The following is a 21,739-nucleotide window of genomic DNA, read 5'->3' as shown; positions in this document are numbered from 1 at the left end:
TCGAGCCCCATATCGGGCTCCCTGCTCAGCCGGGAGACTGCTTCTCCTTCTTCCGCTCCCCCTGCTTGTGTTCTCTCTCTCACTGTCTCTCTCTGTCAAGTAAATAAAATCTTTAAAAAAAATTAAAAAATTTAAAAAAGGAAAGAAGGAAGATAAATTAGCCTTGTTTACTATTTAATCCAAGAAAACCTACTTCTTCATGTCTTGTTTCTCGTTTTTAGCACAAAGGGAGAGCGTTTAGCAAAAGCTCCGAGTGCCTGCATAGAGCCTGGCATGTGGTAGGCACCCAATAAATATGGATTGCATGAGTGAATAAGAGACTACCCCTGAAAGGGTCTGGCAGAGGAGTCTATAGCAGTTAAGAAAAATGAACTGGAACTACGCTCTTGAAGAGGGAAAAGGGAGTTAACATTGTGGTTCACTGCAAAGGTAATACTCCTACTGTTGGGTAAGCACCTACTATGTACAAGGCCATTTCCACACACCATACTACACAATCCTCTGCTCACGTTCTCTTGCTAACAAGTCACTTCTTGGTGAACCTCATCATTCTCCACCCAGGTGCTTGGGTGAAAAGGAAGAGCAAGACAAACCAAAACACATACCTCTCCTACCTCCAATTTCTAGTCTTTTCTCTCTCTCCTGATCTTCTGCCTCCATTGAATATCATCTTTTTCACACAGAATAGCCATAGCAAGAGTAAAAAGATAGGAAGAGACATATGGGAAAGGGTTGGAGTCTTGCCTAACCCCAAAAGATGCACTGTTAGGTTGGCCAAAGAAATCCCTTACCATGCTACCCCCCTGTGGCTCCTCAGGCCAAGCAACTGTACTTCAGAAACTTCACATTGAACTCTTGAATCTAAGCCCTTAAATGACATAGTTGCTCAACCATCTGAGCTACCCACTCATGGAAATTTATTATTAAGGATACATATGTGACATCCCTTTCCTTCATTCAAAGTAGCCCAGCACACATGATTAAAATAATGAAACACTTTTTTTTTTAAGAGTGGGAAAGAACCTAGCATGGTACTTTCACTTAATATTCATTGACTCAAAATCTATGAAAGTATTTCTCCCATCCAACCCATAAAATGGAACAATTCATGAATAGGTTCATCACAGGATCAATCCAGCAAAGAATCACTTAGAAAGAATGGAACAAAATTATGCTATTCTGTTGAGGCCACTTGCTCATAACTGTAGAAGTTCCCCATTACTTCTTGGCATATTTTGCAGGTACTCACTTTATTAGCAAGCCAAGTGGCCCACATCAACACACACAAACTAAGAGGGGTGAAACCCAGTCCAGCAGGTATACCAAAACCAATCATGGTCAATGGGTAACAGAGGTCCTAGGCAGCTCAGTGTCTAATCCTCTCATTATTTCTGGAAGCAGTGACCTAACCCAGCAAGCTGCTAACTCATTTTAACACCCCACTGCCCCAGTACCTTAAGTGTCTTTTTACCTGTTTTTATTCTTCCATCTCTGCTTATGACTCCTCCGGGCTCAACACTGATGACGTAGATAGGCAAATCCCATTCCCTATGTGATGCTCCGCCAGCAACAGTCATGCCGAGAGATTCACTGGGGTCTTTTTGGACACTTACCACCTTCTCACGGCAAGTGACCACAGAATGGAGGGGCTAAAGGCACAGACAGAAAAACAAACATAGCACATCTGCTTACAAGAGGGTTTGCATTTCCTACATACAAAAACTACCCAAGTTGGATCAATCTGTGACGGTAGTCTTTGGTCTCACAGAGAAAGACACATGCAGAGAGAACCCTGGCTTTATCCCCCATCCTCAGCAGTTGTATTATTCCAAATTCTATAGGCTGATTCAGAGAAAGTTTGCATTTCGAACGGGAATGGAAGAAATGGAAGAGGAACAGGTTGGAGGCCACTGGAGAAATAGTAAGCATGCAAAGTGAACTGCACCCAAAATTTCTCAAGTGACTCATTTATTCCTGATAGTAGTATCTCATAAAAAGCTTGTCATTCATGAGTAGCAGGAATTTTTTTCTAAGTTAAAAAAAAAGTAACAGTATTTTAATTAAATAGTCTCAGTTTAATTTAAGGAGGGACTCAATTATAGAACTCCTTAAGGAAAAATAATGGATTTCATAGATATTCCACTCTAAAAACTCCCTACTGACTGGGTTCTCTCCAATTAGCATCTTTACTCTTACTTCAGCATTTCTAAGTAATATGCCGTTCTACCCTTTAATTACATAAAAATATAGTGTACACATTGTATAGCATACACTGAGGACCGACTTTCGAAAAGCAAATTAAGAGAACTGTGATTTCAGTTCAGCAACTCTAGACTAAAAACATTCAAAGCTACATGCAGTGTTATCTTGGAGCAATAAGACAGTCAGTCAAGGGCATGTTTATCAATGAGTACATATCAACATATAATTTTTCTGAAAATGTGTTCTCCTCCCTGCTTGTGCAATGACCTAGGGGTATAAATGGGAATGTGCACTGCAAATAAATATTTATAATATTCGATCAGACCTCAGAGAAGTCTATAGCTCAAAACACAGCTTACAGTTGTATCTAAAGAAAGAAAATTTAAAAATGTATCTGGTAAAAAAAAATCAGGGTACAAAAGAAAGTGTAAGTATATTCCTTCTGTTTAAAAAGGGGGAGGAGAAATTGTATTAATATTTGCATTTCATGAAGACACTCTGGAAACAAGAAAGTGGCTTTATGGGTGTGAAGGTGGGAACCGGACAGATCAGGCATGGGTGGGAGGCTCTTTCATGCATACTTTCCATTTTTTGAATCCTGTGAATGTATTATCTATTCAACAAATCAAGTGAATGATAATTAAATTTCTGTAAAGTTGATGGTTAACATCATATAGAACTATTGCCTGCATGCACAAGAGTCCATTTTTTTAAAAAGATTTTATTTATTTATTCATGAGAGACAGAGGAGGAGAGAGAGAGAGAAAGAGAAGCAGAGGGAGAAGCAGGCTCCCAAGGAGCAGAGAGCCCAATGTGGGACTCGATTCCAGGACCCCGGGATCATGACCCGAGCCGAAGGCAGATGCCCAACCATCTGAGCCACCCAGGCGCCCCACAAGAGTCCATTTTTAACACTTCATTATGAAGATAAGCCTAGGTTTTTTGTGCATTTATATCTCACAATTTTCTAAGGTATAAAATTACCCATGCCTGTTTTAATGGCCTTATTGTATCCAGTAGTAGCCTGTTACTATATCCCTAGCACTGAATATAGCATTTAGCACATTAAAGATGGTAACTCTGTTTGTCAAATAAATGGATGGTTAAATTACAAGTTGCCACAAATTGTTTTTGGTAGTAACAGAATACTAAATCAGGAATTACAAACTACTATGGCCAGGTGTATGTTACAATTAGTACTCGGAAGGCCTGGGTTGTGTGTCTCTATAAACCCCAGAACCTTGAAGAGACTGGTTATCAGAAGTGAGTTATAAAACTGAAATGGGAACTTCTTCAGGGCAAAGGTTCAACATAAGACAAATAAGTAACTGTATGAACGCAGTGGTCCTAGCGCTCCAGAGGAGTTCTGGAGGTGCTCTCCAGGTCCATTCTCAGTTCATGACTCTTCTCTCCCACAAAGCAGTTAGATGCTGCATGTCTCTGCCTTAATCACAAACATCTCTCAGAAGAGCCCTGCTTGGAAATGCAGGCAGTTCTGAAATGCCCACAACTCAGGGCAAAGTTCTAAACCTAGAGACTCCTCCTGGCTGCTCTGTTGTTTCAGCTCTTTCCTGTGGATATTCATAAAGCATGTACTCCTGATCCTCAAAAAGAAGTGTTTTCCTCCATTATTTCCACACGGAAGCCAGGGATATTGTAGGAGTAGCGAATCAGTCTCCCAAGGTGATGTCTAAAAACACAGTATGGCATGCTCTGGAAAACAAGGACATCTTTTCACATTAAAAAATGTATGTGTACGTACACACACTCACACACACACACACACACACTCTATTGCATTCTTGAACAGCCGCCTAGTACTTCATCATGTGGATATGTCCTATCCCCCGACTGAGGACCATTTTTGTTGTTTATAAGCTTCTTGCAAAATTAAACAGTGTCACTGTGAACATCCTTAGACACATATCTTGTGCACTTGTATAAATATTTCCTTGGGCTAATGTCCTAAAAGTACAACTGCTGAATCAAAGAGACCGGGCATTTTACATTTTGATACATAGGAAATGGTTCGATCACCTATACTCTCACCAATACATTGTGAACTTGCCGATTTCCCACAATTTTGCATATACTGGGTTTTATCAATATTTACAAGATTTGCCCTATTTACAAGAGGAAAAGAAGATTCCAATAATTTAATTGCCTTTCTAGGTAGTAAGTTTAAACACATTTCATTGTTATTTGGATTTCTCATAGTAATATCTTTGGAGATCTTGTAATACCGTCATCACTCAAAGCTCTCCCAACCTCATATATGAAGTGGGGTAGAATGCCCATGTAGGGCACACCTGTGACTGAAGAAACACCTTTGATCTGAGAATATTTCATTAAAAAAAGTGTCACTAAATTCATTGAAAGTGGCAAAATTACATATCTTATGAAATATTCCAGAAATGGCTTCTCACCAGCCACACCAGTTAATAGAAATAAATGAGGCCCTAATTATTTTGTTGTGAATAAATATTCCTTGAATAATGTACAAATTGGCCAGGTATCTTTGAGGAAAGGGAAAGAAATATTATTTCTATTTATTCACACTTAAATGTGTCCAGGCAGAAAAACTGAGACTCAACATTAAAACGAATCTGGAGAGCGGAGTCTTCTTCCACACTTACCCAGGGCTTACCCAACAGCCTTGCTGTGCTGAATAAGGGAAGGTTTCAAGCATCTATGGGCTCCACACAAATGACTGGGCTACCACAAATGGGAATGTGTCCTTTGTCCTGTGTTTTTGTCAGCCATCTGCCTTCCCCACCAGAGAGAGACACCCATGTTAACAATGGAAAACCCAAGTACCACCATGAACCTTTCCCATGCAGAGTGGCTGGACTCTGGTTGGGGGAGAAAGAGAGTTAAATACGACAGAGATCTTCTTTTCCATCTGGGTTTTCTCCCAACCCCCCTTCTCTACTTTAGAGACCTCAGGATGTTCCCTAATGTTCAAAAACACAATTTAGTATGAACTAATTCAAGCTGATTCAAAAACATCATGAGCACTAGTCTACTTATCACTTAGCTATAAAAATACATACTTTATAAAATACTGGGATTTTTAAAATAAAACATTTTAGGGTGCCTGGGTGGCTCAGTTCTTTAAGCGACTGCCTTCGGCTCAGGTCATGATCCTGGAGTCCCGGGATCGCCTCCCGCATCGGGCTCCCTGCTCAGCAGGGAGTCTGCTCCTCTCTCTGACTCCCCCCTCTCGTGCTCTCTCTCTCTATCTCATTCTCTCTCTCAAATAAATAAATAAAATCTTTAAAATAAAAAATAAAATAAAATAAAATAAAACATTTTAGATTTATAAAAAAATATATAAAGATGAACATAATGACCTACCCATGTACCTTACAACCCAGTGTCAGAAATATGGGTGCCACTAGAGTTGAAGTCTCTCTGTGATTTCTCTCTGGTCACTTTCCTCTCCCACAGAGGTAGCCACATGCCTACATTTGACACCTATTTGTCTTTAACTTTTCAGTTGGCTACAAACTTTTCTGTCTCACAAGTCTTGGTTTGCCGCCTTTGGTATTTCTCTGACTCATTTAAGCTCCTACTTTCAAAAAGCCATCTTGTTTCCTAGATAAAACAAAGCTTAGTAGGATCATAAAAACCTAAATCATCAAAGAGCCATATATGGCTTAGTTTTATTTTAAATAGGCCACGTACGTGTGTGTGGGGGGGGGGGGCATCTCAGAAGACAGACAGAACTATAAGTTAAAATGAAAATATTACAATGTCCCAATAGGGCCAATTTGTTCTGTATGTTTTACAGGAGTTGGATACATGACATAGATTGCAGCAAAAATTTGAACAGCTCATCCCAGCTGTTTCCATGATTTGTGGTGGTTAGGTGGAAGGGATTATAGACCCACAGTGCTGGTAGAAGACTCATGCTTAGTGGTTTAATGAGCTAAAATACAATATGGTCTAGTTAATCCAGCTATAATTAATTAGATTAATTAGATTACGCTAATAAACTAGTTTTCCATTAATAAATACCATTAGTTTAATTTAAACACACTAATGGTATTTACTAAAAAAAGACACCAGGGAGTCCTTATCCACAAAAAAATAGCAGGAGTTGCCTGGTCTGTCTAGATTGCTTACTGTAAATAAGCCTGGAATTTATGGATTTATGGGACACGGCTGGCTAGCTGGCTGCAGAAAGAGGTGGGGGTGTGGTCTCATAGGCTGTATCATTAATGGCACATTTCAAAATCAAAATTTTGAGTCTTGTTTCTGCATCCATTACTCAAAAACCCAAACTTGTAATTCCAAACTGAAACACAGCCTGATATGTTCTGATTGCTATGATAGGCATTCCTTAATCTCTTGCAAGATGAATGGGCTACCTATAGATTTTTTTTTTCTTTAGTTACAAGTGACTTAATGAAATCAGATCTTAGGAGAACTGGCTAGAAACTCATTACCATCACAATAGGATTCCAAGCCAAGGCTATGGGACTCTGAATTTGGACTGAGCAAGGTCTGTGTTGCTTTAGATACCCATCCAATGGAGAGATCATGGCATTGCTTCTAATAGAAGACACAGACAGAAGTACAAATTGGGCTAAGTCACCTCATTGAAAGAGAGGCTCAAATTGCTGGCCTGAAGGATACATTCAGCCTATAGATGCATTCTGCTTAATCCATATTACTTTACATTATTTCTGAATTTAAATGCTATAACATAGGGCATCTGCTTTCTGATTTGCCCCATCACCCACCACTACTCCATAATGTTACATGAACTTCAAGTGTTTATATTATCTTCCTGGGCTCTTCTGCAAAAACAAACATACTAAAATTAACAGAGGAATTATTTTAATTTATATTAAATATAATATATAATTATAATAATTTAATTTTTCATAAAATAATTTTCAGGCAGACTGGGAACTTCGAAAGTCAAAAACCAAGCAAATCCCATTTCATTTCAAAATGAATGAAAACGGTCCTTAAGCAAAATGACTATTGGAAAAACATGACATATATTTGGCTTTTACTTGAAATTATGTCCCCCATGTGAAGTCTATAAGATAAAGTTTCAAAACTCTCCTGCACCTTCTTCGCTCTTGCTTGGATGGGAGACATCTGTTATCTCACCAGGTCCTGAGGATGGGACCTCAGGCTTTTTGTTTTACAAGCCAAGTCAAACAGTGTTCAGGTGATGAAGTCCAGAGGTTACACTTAGAAAGGTTAAAGTGTGCAGCCTTCACAAGAAATAGCTTCCTGCAGGAGGAGCGGACATACTCCAGCTGGGGCTCACCTTGGGAGTGCTGCTCCTGCCCCCTGGCCCCGGGGACCGGCTGCTGTTGCTGTTCCAGCCAGCATCCTGAAAGATGTCAGGAGTCTGCAGCCGAACCTGGCGGGACACGACGAGGTGAACATGCCTTTCACTGGCCTGGGGGAGAAGACACAGACATTAGCCACTCAGAGCTTCCATCCAACACGGCCGGCACCAGGGGCTTACCAACATACGAGTTTTATTCTACTCTAATGGAAACAAATGGCATCTAGTATTTCTCATGGCAGTGCCCATTTTGTAATTTGGCAAGAACATGAGAATTATTTCCTTTATCTTTAAATCAGGGAATGCAACCTGCTTCAAGGGAAAAACTAGGGAAGGTTTGACTTATGCAACAGTTTTTTGTAAAGACATCATCAAACGTTGTTATTTTTAAAGGACAGCTCCATTGCACACAAGCCACAGCTGAAGGACTTCTCAGATAGAACAGAGTACACAGTGTAAAGTCTAAAACCTGGACCTAAGGTAAACAGTACAGAAAAAGGAACAGAGTTGGTGGCAGCAACTCTACTACCATAGGAAGAGAAATCCTGCATCTACAGTGCTAGACACGTAGGCATGGGAAAGGATGAACACTTTAGCAATACAGGGATGACTTAAGAGGTTCCAGGACAGTCTGATTAAAGGCCTTTGCCTTGATCATTTATTTTTTATGGGACTATCACTAATTCTGACTTGTCTTCCTCTCTGCCATACACACTGATGCTTGCCCAGAACATTCCAAACAAATACATTGCTTACTGGGGAGGTCCACTCCACACCATAAACTTACAAATTGGCTTTCTGCCACAGATGAATTTCATTTCTGTTTGAGAGCATTACTCATTTTCCCACAACTGCTGACTACTGAGGCTCCAGATCCACAAGGCAGACAGAGGAGACCTTAGCCCTGTGAACTGTACATTAACAAAGCTCCCTGATGGCCCAGAGTTGATTAGAAAGGTCCCCAAGAAAGACTAGATTTGGGGACAAGGTGGAAAAGAGAGGAGTAAATTTCTGGGCTGGTTCTCTTCAACCCATCCCCTGACCGCTCACCACAACAGCAGAGATGGACATTGGCCCACCTGCCTTTCTTCCTTTACAGGTATGGCTATCAGACCATGGAAAAATCAGGTCATGAAGGACGACCTTGTTTTTAAAACCTTAATCAATCAGAGCCCCATCAATGAATTCAGATCCCCACGGTTGTCCAACCAGCCCAAACCTTCATGGTTTTGCATCCTTACGTTAATAAACATTTCTTCTCAGAGCTCTCTTGAAACGTAGGGATCATCAACTGAGTAGCTGTAAATCAGAGGAAATTTTAAAAACAACCTCTAAAGTGCATTAAGAATGTCTATTGGTGGATATGGTGGGCCAGTCAAGTGGATTCGTCTCTGTAATTCTGTAATTACAAAAATCCTACTGAACAGGGCCCGAAAAGCAAGTTCAAGTCCTTCACTCATGTTCCTTCACATAAAGCGCAGTCATCCCTTTTGCTGGTCTACTCAATGCTCATTTACATACCTTCCCTCGGTTCTTTGCCTATCTTGAATTCCTTGGTGTTTCTTATCACCTATAGAGCTTGCATCAGAACAAAAATAACAAGCTCAGGAAACAATGAAGCCGGCAGACATGAAGAACTACAATATGAGCCAGCTAAACTCAATTCTTAGAGGAGTATTTTGTAATAATGTTTCTTTCTTTATACCGGAGGAGTATTTTGTAATAATGTTTCTTTCTTTATACCGTAAGCCTCACTTAGCCTAATGAGGTTATCGTTAGGAACTTTCTGAAGCAAAAATGACTAAGAGATAAGTGGAAAATACTCCAGTCAAAACTCCAACTGCTGAGCCCAGATTTGCTCCTTATCTTCAGGGAAACTCCAATGTTTTGAAGGATCTCAGCAGTGGGTTTGTCTTTGGCCTGCATGTTGTATCACGTTCACTTGGCCCAGGAGCAATCACGTGACCTAGGCACCTCATAAGAATTGAGGAAAATCTGAGACTTATATCAAATCAACTTGCGAGCTAAAATTCAAAATGCCAGGGAGCAGCCTGCGAGAGCCGTTTAATTCACATTTCAAACACAAATTTCTCAGAGATTTTCAAATGCCGACTTTGGTAGTAAGCTGTTGGCAGGAACAACGCTCCAATAAATAACCCTGGTATCAATTTACTTGGAAATAAATTCTCTACAAGGCTGGGTCTGTGGCTCTTAACCAGCTACCTTACAAACTGCTCTCAGGGAGACTCTATCGGATTCACTTTCTTTCCCAGTGTTTGAAGTGGAAACAAGTGGTTTCCAGGCTGCTAAAACACCTATTTTCAGGTGGAAAATAGGCTAATGTGTTTGTACCGGCTCTAGCCCTTAGCAGCAGCCAGATCCAGCATTGAGAAACAGCCCTTAGAACGAGCAAGTCTTTCTTTCTGTGGGTGTGAAGGTGAAGTGTGAGAAGGGGGAGGTGAGGGGAGACAAACTTTGTTATTGCTTAGCCACATTCTATGTGCCAGAAAGATGGGTGCAGCAGATCCGTTGGCTTCAATACCACACTCAGAGGAAGAGCATGCTACAAGACGGGTAGGATAGCATCTCTCTTGCATCTCTTGGAAGCCACAATTGTGGCTATCTTGAGTAGCAGACAAGGCTAGAGGACAATCCTTTTCGGGTGAAGTTTCCTCTCTTCTTTCTCCTTTAAACAGCCTCAATTTTCGAGGCAAACTCTGGACACGGTGGTTACAAGCTGCAAAGGCTAACTGTTGTACCTATTTCTCCTTCCTCTTCCAAGAGCCCGAGCGTTAAACCCCCTCTCTCCTTTCTTTCAGTTAAAGGGAAGCACTTCTAATGGCCTTCATGTTCTCCCCTGGGGACCTTAGCTTGTTGGTGGCTGTTCTGTCTCCACGGCTGACATGTGCCTGCTCTGGGCCAGTCACTTCACGAAGAGCCTTGGGGACATGGCTCCTGTCCTCCGTTTGTCCTACTTCAGGGACAGTCAGGAACAGGTGCCATGAAAGAGATATGGGCTACACACACGAGACTCTCTAGGCTGGAACCCATTACTTCTAGCCAAGGAAATAGGAAAAATCTAATATTCAGAGAAAACCAAAGGGTTAAAACTGAGTAGCATTTATCATGATAAGGCTTGTCTTTTTGGGTGATGATTTAAGGATTATTTTTCTCTGCTCTTTTGAGATTTGACTCAAGACTGCCAATAATATTTATATGACGGGACTAAGCAGAGGCCATAGAAGGGAACCATAGTCTGGCAGCCTCATTTAGGTGTAGCCCATTTAAAAATAATAAAATCCCACCTCTTGTAACTGGAAGGAGGAGTCTGAAAGCTCTATGCTGACGTCTTGCAAGGCAAGCATCCTGTACGTTCATGTTCAGCCCGGGGAATGGCTCTTTTCCCTACAGAAGCCACTGTGGCCGATAAGAAGTGTTCATCATGTCAGGATACCACACAGATCAGAAACTTCACAGAGCAGAGAAATGGAAAATCAAAGACGCCACCACACAAAGCAGGAGAGGCATTTTGCAGAGCTGTACATTGGAGCAGAGGGCGTCTTTCTACCGTTCTGCCCTGTGTGGGGCCACGCAATGGCCAAGGCAGCCAGTGAGAACTAGGGCAGACCGAGACTTGATAGTGCACCTGTAGTTCAAGGTGTGACCTCCTCACCTAGCCCAGGGCTTCACCTATTCACTGTGAAGGATTGAGTCAAACCACAGGCATTACAGCATTTGCTGCCTTAAAAAATATATATGCTTAAATAAAACAGTTCTTAACATTCTAAAAACCTGAAACAGGGAAATTCCAAGCTGCTAGGCATCCAGACTATTGCTCAGAGCAGGGAGACCATAAACACACAACCCTTATAACACCAGTATGGGTCCACAGGCGACCCATGCTTGACTGGGGAACTCTTGTTACAGAGACAAGTGAAAGCTACAGTTGCATTTATAACAACATAAGCTTGTCTTTCCTTAGTGTTCCACCAACAAAGGTTTTAATGAGCATTTCTTAAAAAATAATTCATCCTGCATCTGCGTTCTCTACTCATTTCTTTTCCTAGGATCCCAGAGGGAGACAGTCTAGCTTTGATTTTTAATGTATGGTAGTAGGGATGGGTTTTTTTTTTTTTCCTATACTCTCTGGGGTTGCCCCATCTTAGCGTCCCTTCCACCCATTACTCAAGGATCCTTGTCAGTTCATCTATTTTGTGTTCACAATGCCCTGGGAAATTGTGGGGCACTGGTTCCATATCATTAAATAGTCACATATATGGAAGAGATGTCAGATAGCTAAGCCAACATTCTCTCTGTAACCCAGGCTTCAGTTCCCCCACAAAATCTTTGCCATGTTGTCACCCAGCTCATGCTTCAGTGCCTCCAATGACCATGAACTCACTGTGTCCCAGGGCAGTGTGGGCCATTCTTAGATAGCACTAATTAGAAAGTTTGTCCTTGGGCTGAACTAAATCTGCCATTTTCTTGCTTGTCCATTGACTCCAGTCATATCCTCTCAGATGGCCCCAGATCAATTTCCGTGGGACGATCTTACTTGAAGATAAGGCTCCCTCTTCTTTCTTAGCTCTTCTCCTTTCCCGGTCAAATATTTCTACTTTCTTTAATATTTCATATGTTTTCAAATCATCTCAAAAGCATGACGAACTCTGGACTCCCTCTAATAAATTTGAGCGGGGTGTACACACACGGGGTGTATAGAATCAGACCTGGAAGAACCAATATAGAGTAGTTTCTTTGCTGATGGACCAGCTGTACCCAGGACCTCAGTGATGGGGTTCCTGTTTTGCCACGTCATACATCCATAGGGGATTAGCTCTGTGAAGCCAAGAGCTCCATAGATGTTGGTCTTCATTATTAGTGATTAATTAGAAGATGACAAGGAGGTTCCCAGGGCCTCACTAAGGAACATCTCATATCAGTACAGCCTAGCTTTGAGATCACATAAGGCACATAGATCCTACATGACAATACAGACCACAGGAGGCATCAGAACCATCACCAGTTGGTAGGCTAGAAAAATACCAAAGTCACCAGTCATTTGTTGACCTGGCAGCATACCACACAACGAGGTGCAGAAACAAAGTCCTTGCCCTACCCCTCTCTTCCAGTAAACAAGAGAAATTCTGAGAAAAATACCTCTCACTGAGCAAAAAGTTGGGGGTTCCAGAAATAGAATTCCTGAACAAGCTAACACGGTACACTGTAAGCGGAGAGTTTCTAGAAAACAAGCTTGGCACAAGCAAACCTGAGATGCACAGATTTGTTCATCATTGAAACACTAGCTCCTAGCATAGCTCCTGGCACATTTTTAAAAGAATTCAAGAATATCTTCTGCTGGAGAGGCAGCAGCTACTTTAGTGAGCAAAGAGCAACCAGAGTCTGGCCAAGGAAAAAGGAAATTAAGGAGGCTTTGAAGAAAAGTGTTGAATTGGACCTTAGGATTTGACCAGGGTAGAAAAAGATTTGAGACAGAAATTTGGTCTACTTTCCCTCTTGACTGTAGCTCCATATTCATCCTTCTGCTCCCAGAAGCACATCTTTAAGGACTAAGATGTTAATGATGACATTAATGATGTACACAGTGTCATACAGAGGTCAATGACAAGGTCAAAATAAGAATTTAGTTGAGTTCTTGTGGCTGATTGCCGAGTCAGCAGAATGACCCAGGTCCTTTGCCTCAAACATCATTTCTTTTATGGTATCTAGAAGTTATTCTCGTGGTTGATTCTATTCTATGGTGTTAAAAAAAATGCACATGGGATATTTTGAGTTGTAGGAAGGGCAGTGTAGCCTCAACATTCCCTAATATTAAATAAAAATAGATTCCCTAATATTTGTAGTGTGGAGCTGTGCATGAGATTCACTGACAAAATTCTAAGCTGAAAAGCTGTATAGTTTACCAAGTCATGCTTTATCATGAATGCATGAAATTTAGAGCCCTGTATAAAAATCATCTGGACTTTAAGAATTCAGCTTAAGACGGTTTTTACACTTATGTATTCTTTAGCCTTTGTATTAAATTTATTACAGTGCCATGTTAAGAAAATTGGTTTATATGGGGATTTGACTCTGTATTAGCTGTGATCTGTAAAAAGCACATTGATCTATCAGGTCTTATTTCACTGGCAGTTCTTACTGGCTCCAGGGGACAAAAGTTCTGTCTTTTTTCCAGTTGTGCAAAACTCATGAGCAGGAACCACATATTCAGAACAAATGTAGGTAATACGAGTAGTTCATTATTTACTTTCTGGCTTTGACTAGAGGCTGCTCACATTCTTTTGAAAAGTCTGAAAGGCCTGGTTGCCAGTTGTTCTTTGATAAAATAACTTCTAATTTAAATATTAATTCATGCAAAGGGAACAAAAATTCACACATCTGTAAGTATTAATGAAAACTTAGAGGTTATCATCCCCTTTACAAATGGCTTTGAATTTTTTTTTCAGCATCTGCCTCAAGTTTGGGAGTTGCCTAGGGAAAAAAACACACAGGAAGGAGACTCAAATTTGAAATCCAAAATTACTTTCTTCATTTCTTAATTGTATATATTTGAACTCACTGCTCCAGAATTGCAGATAGATGAGAGCATCTCAGAATAGGCATAGTATTGTCAGCATAAATCATTTGCACACTGATTAGTAGAGAGAGATGGAATCTTTTTTTTTTTTAAGATTTTATTTATCTATTTGTTAGAGAGAGAGCACGCACACACACAAGCAGGGGGAGCTGCAGGCAGAGGGAGAAGCAGGCTCCTAGCTGAGCAGGGAGCATGATGTGGGACTCTATCCCAGGACCCTGGGATCATGACCTGAGCTGAAGGCAGATGCTTAACCACTGAGCCACCCAGGCATCCCACCTACAATGATTCTAGACATGGTGCTCAAAAAATTAAGAAATTGATAATGGAGAAAAATAAAGTTGTCCTAGGTTTATTGGAGTCAACTGCTCCAAATATTGGAGTCAAATGCTGTATATTTGAAGCTTCTGTCTCCTTAGGGCTTCTCCTCCTAGAGGAGTCCGACTCACTCCTGGGCTCTGACACCTGGGGCTGCTGAGTAAGTGGGGGTTAAGACTCTACATATGTAAGTTGGTCAAATTTAAAACAGTTGTAGCTTCTCTGTAATAACTTTTCCCTGAAATAATGGAGAAAAAGGCAAAAGTGTGGTACTGTGGGAGAAAACATGACCAAAAGGACATGTTGTCTGGGAATTTCTTTCTAAGGCAAGTATGATTCATGGAGGAGATACACGAAGGCCAGGCAGCCAAGGATTGGTTGGTAACTTGAGTCTCCACCTTTGAAGGGTATTAAGTTTAATTCCCCCAGCCTGGTGTGTGTTACAAGTATCACATAAATAAAATCCACTCTTGAGATTGCTTAACTGGATTTTCCCAGCACTCTACTTTTTCCATTTCTTTTCCAACTAGCTTTGCCCAAGTTTTTAAAAGAATTTTTTTTTCCTTTCCCCCTGCTTATAAAGCACGTTGGCTTTGTTTAGTAAGCAGAAGACTCTTTTAGGAAGTCCCACTGTTAGGCAAGATTTTACTTCATAAATTTACTTTCTCAGGGAAAAAAATTTCCTTCTTCTGTTATTAATCTACAAAAGTAAAATGCCACATGTAATCAAAATTTTTCCAAATGGCATGAGTAAGGGAGTTTTTCTTTTGCCTGCTGCGGAGTGTCGTTGGCAGATTAGCTCTAGAATGTGAGTCCAGACTGACCCGCAGAGGAGTTGACAAATACGACACGAAAAAAAAAATTGATGATCACCTAAAAAGTCTACTTCTAAAGTGGGGGAAAAATAATGCTTAGAGTGCAGTTTGTTCATGATGAGAAAAATGATTCTTCCTTTTCCATGGGTTAATGTTTTCATAAACATCTATTTTCTGTTCTCACCCGCTGACACATACAGGCTAGAACCACCTGCTAAATTCTGACTTGACTGTATCTGAGATCAGGGACAAGAATATGCCCCAAGCTCTACAAGGCCAGGAACTGTGTCAGTCTTGTTTACCACTGTATCCACACACTCGTCGGCACCTAGAAGGTGCTCAACCGGTAATTCTGAAGAAATTCAAGAGGAAAAGATGTAGAAATTCCATCTTGGAGACAAACAGCATGTAAAAGTTGATTTGGTGTTTGTTCTTTGGTAAACGGTTTGATGAAAAATCCTTAAGAGATGGAATTAATGTATAAAATCTAATCTTCTGTATATTTACATTTTTGTAACTCAACTCAATTTATTCATTCAGCAAATACTTATCAAGTGTCTATTCTTGCCAGGCATTTCTGTAAGTGCTTGATACACAATACTGTATTATTCTATACTAGGCCAACAGGTAATAAAGTAATTAGTTGGTAGGAAAAAATAAAGCAGATTAAATAAAGGATATATAGCTGGGGGTGGGAGAAGCTATTTTAAGTGAAATGGTCAGTGAAGGTGACATTTAAGGAGCCCTGAATGAAGCATGGCAGTTAGACATTTGGAAGATTCTTGCAGTCAGAGGGATAGCAAGAACATCAGCCTTGATGTGAAAAAGGTCTTGCAACTTTTGAGGAGTAGTAGCAAGAAGGCAAGGTGACTGAGCATGGTAAGGCAAGGATGAGAAGACTAGAAACCCTCTACTTCGCTTAAGAAATGAAGCTAGAAAGGTAACGAAAGGCCAAATTACATATGGCTCTGAAGGTTATTGTTAAGATTTGGAAATTTTACTCTGAGTGTCTTGGGAAGCATCAGAGAGCTGAGCACAGGAGTGACACAAGGGGACTGACTGGCGATTGGCCACCTAACTGCCGTAGAGAGCAGAGGTAGAGTCAGGTGTGGAATCCAAAAGGCCAGGTGGGAGGTCTCTCACCGAGACCCAGTGCCAGTGGTAGCATGCCTGACGGAAGCCACGGAGGGGGTGAGAAATGGATTACAGAGAGAGCATATTAAAGAGAGTAAGAGATTCTTTTGGCCCAAATAACTGGGCAAATGGTGCCGTTTCTAGAGACTGGAAAAGGCTGAGGAAAGAACAGGTTTGACAAGGAATAGAGGAGGGAAAAGTCAAGGATTTGGTTTTAGACATTAAGTTTGAGATACCGTTTACATATTTACATGGAGATACCAAGTAGGCAGTTGGTTACGTAGGTGTGGTGTTCAGAGAAGTTGAAGCTGGGCATAAGGACTTGGGACTAGATGGCATAAAGTCCAGAGGGGAAATGCCTCCTGTAACTCTGATCTTCTCCACCTGCTCCACAGACTATGGCCTCAGGGCCTGTTAAGCAGATGAACATCCATCACATTGAGAATCACTCTGAAAGTGGGACACCACCAAGAGCCACACACCACACGCGCTTCCTATCCTGGGGGAGAGAGGAAGTAGGGTAAGCCCCCTTGTACTCTTTGCCTCAGGCTGTCCACACCTACAAGGACAGTATCATACACTACTTGGTTCTCCTCGAGGAAGAGGGAGAAGATACCACACACATGACAGTGAAGAGAGCTGTCAACACCTGGAAGAACTCCATGGCTGGAACCCGGGGTACGGAGACTTGTGTGTGCTTAGGTGACCAAGTTCTAGAAAGCAGGCTCTGTCTTCTGATGATCCTCCTCAGCAGGACTTGGTACAAGTTTCATTTAACTGCCACTGCTGACTCGCTGTCTCCTCTTGAAGTATTAATAATTTAGTCACTAAGTGCAAGCTGACGCAGTGTGCCAGGTAATTGCAAATGCTTCATAAGATAAGACCTCAAATCTGGCCCTTCTCCTATCAGTTCTCTACTACCCTGAGAGAGATCTAGAAAATCACGTCACTTCCTTTTTAAAACCTTCCAATGACACCCCATGGCCTTGAGGATAAAGTCTGAACTTCTTAGCATGGATCTGGTCCTTGCCTCCCAATCCTGCCTTGTCTATGACTGCTTTTTTAAATATACACCATGCTCCAGGTATGAATGCTTTTCCTAACCAGCTTCCAGGGAAATGTTCTTTTGTGTTGTATCCCCTTAAAATGACCCTCCCTGCCTTCTCTACCTAGAGAACTTCTGATTCCTCAAAGCTCCAGTTCAAGATCTTCTCCATAAAGAATTCCTAGGCCCATGCAAGCAAAAATCTCTACATCTGAAACAGCACTGTACTTAATTTTTCCATTATATTACTAATACACCATATGACAATTATTTACAGAAAGTCCATCCCCTGTACTAGATTGAGGGTTCCTTTGAGAGAACAGTCCAAGAGGCCATCATCTCTGTGTTCTCTGTGCCTGACACATGTCTAGGTGAGCAGAAAATTAATACACCTTGGCTAAATGAAGTGAATAAATGGGTTAGAGTACAAGAGCCCAGAACGAAGCCTGTCCTTCTAAGAATAAAGATGGTAGCTCATTAAACGGTAGAAAACCATGGTGACCCAGCCAAAGGCAACAAGATACATGCTAGGGATTGATGATGCTATGCCAGTCAGGAAAGTGAATTAATTTGAACCAATGTCAGGCTATTGGGAACATAATTTGTATGCCTCTCTTTTTAGAATCTTCTAGCTTCATACTTGAGTTCCCATGGGCTTTCCAAGGAGGTTGGATTCAGACATGGAGATGGGGCTTAGCCTTAGCCAATCCCATAGTGGTCTCTGTCCACAGGATTCCTGGAGGGTAGATGGCACAGTTTCTTATGGGAATTAGTACCTCTAGATGTCTTGGATACGTCCAGAATGTATCTGAATGACCCCTAGTCTGCAAATAACACACTGGGTACAAAGATGACACAACCCTGCTGATCTTAAGTGATCTTAACCTGATCAGGTTGCAGCATATAACCCTGAGTGTCTATGGGCAGTCAGATTGGATGGCTGGCAACATTTAGGGAATGTCCGTAGCCTGACACACATCATTTGCTTGCGTAATGTTCTTACCTGGTCCTTCAATCTTGACTCCCGGAAAGGGGGGCACCACATGTCACACATGGTACTAAGAGGGCAGGTAGGTCAGGGTAGTGAGCATCCCACTCACGCCTGCAGTTTCTAGCCAGGATCTTGGCAATGACCCGTGACTCACCTGAATCAGATGAGCTGCGCTTTCGGGGCTGCCATACCGAAGGTCGTGCCCATTGATGGCTAACACGCGATCGTTCTCCTCCAGCTGACCATGTCGGTCTGCCACACCACCATTCAACAAGTTGAAGATGAATACCCCAGGCTCATCCACCCTGCGCACCAGTTTTATTCCAAGCTGCTCCTCAGGGCTGCTTTTGTTGAGAATCACATGAAAATGGTCATCGCGGGGCCTATAGGCGTCTGGCGCCTGTCCGCTGTTCCTGCTTTGGAACTTCTGCTCACGCAGCACAGTGAGCCGCAGCACCTGGCATGGCTGCCGCAGGAGGCACAGGGCATAGTTGTGAGGCACGTTGCTGATGTCCATTCCGTTGACCTGGTGGCAGGGGGAGGGGACCGGAAGCTAGAGCGGATCAGCCAGCTCCACCTGCCACAACACTTCCTAGAAGGCCTAGGCCCACAACATCAGCAGGACCCTTCCTTAAAGACTGCTCTGGTTTGTCACCTTCTCCTCTGTCCAAATCTCCAGACACACCCATCTTCCAACATTACTTCTAGCCCCGCTTTCCTTCTGTGTTACCTGCGCCGCCTGTTCAGCTCTCCCGGTGGATGCCATCTCTCTTCAACCTGTCCCTGCACAGGCCCCCAGATTTATTCACAGTCCCAGCCCTCATTCCTGTTGCTTGCCAAACTCAGCGTTCAGCTGAAGGGGTGGGTGGGAGCGGGGGGGAGAAAAAAGGAAGAAAAAGTAGGAAAAGGCAAAAGAAGAAAATTTCCCACTTAGGTTCAAATGATTACACTAAACCGCTGTTGAGATTAAACTGAGCTGACACTTTCTTTCCAGTGATCTCCAGATGAATTCTTCTCCCTGGGTCATCCATCCTGGAACTTCCGTGGCCTGCCACTGTGTGTATGTGTGCGTACGTGTGCATGCGTGCGTGTGTGTACACGTGTGTGTGTGTGTGTGTGTGTGTGTGTGTGTGTGTGTGTGTGGTCTTAAGGTGGTTCCTGCCTATGAGGTCTTTTGCCCATGTTCTCAACAAAAGGAAAAAAAATCTGTATAGTTTCAAACAAACTGATGTGAATGAGTTTCTAGGCTCTCTTACTGAAAGGCTGCATCTCTTTATTCTACTTCAACGTCCTGAAGCTCAGCCCTCTCATCTATGCCTCATTCATTATCTGCGGGGCTGATGCTGCATGGGGCTTCCTGGTTTTCATTACTCTGACTAAGCAGGCCCAGCCGGAAGGCTACAGCCCCTAGTGGTAGTCACTGCTTTGCAAGAAAACAATTTTACGACAGCACTGTACTCCGCACAGGGTCTTAAGGACAGGGGCCCCGCAGAAGAGAGACAACCTTCTTGAATTTCTATGGTTGGGTAGGATTTCTTGTACTTGCAGCCAATGGTTAAAGGAGGCTCAGAGTGAAATTTTAAGAGGTCTTCCTGCAGCCCACCATCCCGGTTTTTCACCACCCCTCCAGGGATGGATGGATGGAGGCTCTCGTACACAGAGCAGCTCACCACTTTTGTCCATGCCCAGGAGAGCTCACAACTCTTGCTCTGCTTGGTCACTGATCCTGCGTCTGCTTTCCCCCATCGCACCCAGGCCAGGAGAAGACCAGGGGATTCTGCTAGACAGTCTTGGCAGCCCTTTGCCTGCCAGGGCCACCTGAAGGCCCTAAGAATCAAATTGTCTTATTACGTAACCCTCCCAGGCAGGACAGCTCCTTCCCTCTACAGGGCAGCCGTGCAGAGTGTCACCCAACTGCATTGCAGACACACTCTGGAGCTCGACAGGCCCTGCCTTGTCCTCCACCTCAGAGGCCAGTGGGAGTTTCAGGATTGTTATGACAACTGCTTTAAATTCTTTCTCCTCTTATTCCAAAAAAAGAAGAATTTCTTTGCCAGAGAAATAGCACATGATGTGTCAGGAGCCGGCCCATCAACCACCTAGAAGGAGTGGGATGAAACCCTCCTCTGGGTATCGGACAGGGAACACAGGACCAGGGAGGGATTTCTTGTCACACTTGCCACCTGTCTGACTTCTGTCTGATCAACAATGCTCCCTTCATCCGTTCTCTTCTTCTCAGAATTCTTCCCGAATGTCCTTCCCGACACCCAAGCCTCAGAGGACAGAAATGCCCAAGGGGCGCTGTGCCGCCAACCTGCCTGCCCCGCCATGTCTGTGGCTTGGTGGGAATAGCTTAGGATTACCTCTTGGTTTTTCTCATGGAGGGCCATTAAGCCCCCAGACATTTACCACGGAGGGGTGTGTGAATGGATAAAATACAGAATGTTCCATTAATCTGCTCTAAAAACAACATAAGATCTACGCTCCAGTTTTCTTTCATGTTATTGTTAAAGTAGTAGGAGGAGGTAGAAGGAAGGAGAGACGAAGAGGAGCAGGAGGTGGGGAGAGGGAAGTGGGACAGAAGCTGGAGGGGAGACGAGAAAGAAAAGGAGAACAGACAAAATGATACAGGGACAGAACCACTCTTCTACAGAAAGGAGAGACTAGAAGAACAAGACAGAAGGGGACAAAGACCCATCTCAATTATATTACAGGTCTCAGATGAGAGTCCTCTCAACATGATAACTACAGAAAGGGACCGCTTCACATTTATTTAGCATTTCCTCCATCCATCCATTGACTTGCTCTGAAGGGGTTTTTATTAAGCCCCTTTTCATGGCCCTGCAGCGACCGCATCTACCTTCAGGATGATGTCTCCTGGCAGGAGCCGGCCATCCCTGGCAATCACCCCGTCCCGGTAAATGTGCTGGATAATGATGTGGACCAGCGGGGTTTCGCTGCCTCCCACAAGCCTAATGGAGAGGCTTTCGTTGGGATCCACTCGATTGATCTTGACGCTTGTAATTTCACCATCTGGAATCAGGTGATACAACCTTGGAAAGACTAAAATGGACAAAGACAGTATTTATTTTAGACACCCACCCAACGGACATTTCCAACCACTCTTCTTCTTGCCAAACTTTGGTTTCAGCCAAACTAAACTATTCATCATTCCTCGTACATGTTTTCCATTTTCCTGCCTCTGTGCCAGCATCAGTTTCTCTGCCTGGAATGTTTTTCATTTTAGGCCTAGACCCAATTTTTCCTTCAAGACTTGCATGAAATGATCCCTTTCAATTAAACTCTACCCTGATCCCACTCTTTC

At 42.6% G+C, this 21,739-nt stretch overlaps 1 protein-coding gene across 3 annotated transcripts in view; it reads right to left on the bottom strand.

The window, feature by feature from the left end:
• LNX1 (ligand of numb-protein X 1) overlaps positions 1-21,739 on the bottom strand; it is a 98,662-nt gene that overhangs the window by 8,110 nt on the left and 68,813 nt on the right. For 2 of the 3 annotated variants that reach the window (XM_028100643.2, XM_028100644.2), the window contains exons 4-7: positions 21,275-21,477; positions 18,569-18,940; positions 7,493-7,627; positions 1,472-1,649 (exon numbers count right to left, since the gene is read on the bottom strand). In XM_028100643.2, coding sequence (XP_027956444.1) covers positions 1,472-1,649; positions 7,493-7,627; positions 18,569-18,940; positions 21,275-21,477 — 888 coding nt within the window. Of the gene's footprint in view, positions 1-1,471; positions 1,650-7,492; positions 7,628-18,568; positions 18,968-21,274; positions 21,478-21,739 lie in introns of all 3 variants that reach the window. The other variant, XM_088021159.1, reaches the window with a different exon arrangement.

This window comes from Eumetopias jubatus, unplaced genomic scaffold (assembly GCF_037043125.1).
Source record: "Eumetopias jubatus isolate StellerSeaLion01/CBP00866 unplaced genomic scaffold, mEumJub1_p1.0 scaffold_2, whole genome shotgun sequence".
NCBI classification, from domain to species: domain Eukaryota; kingdom Metazoa; phylum Chordata; class Mammalia; order Carnivora; family Otariidae; genus Eumetopias; species Eumetopias jubatus.
The sequence above is the reverse complement of the archived record's forward strand: the minus strand, read 5'-3'. Positions and strand labels throughout refer to the sequence as shown.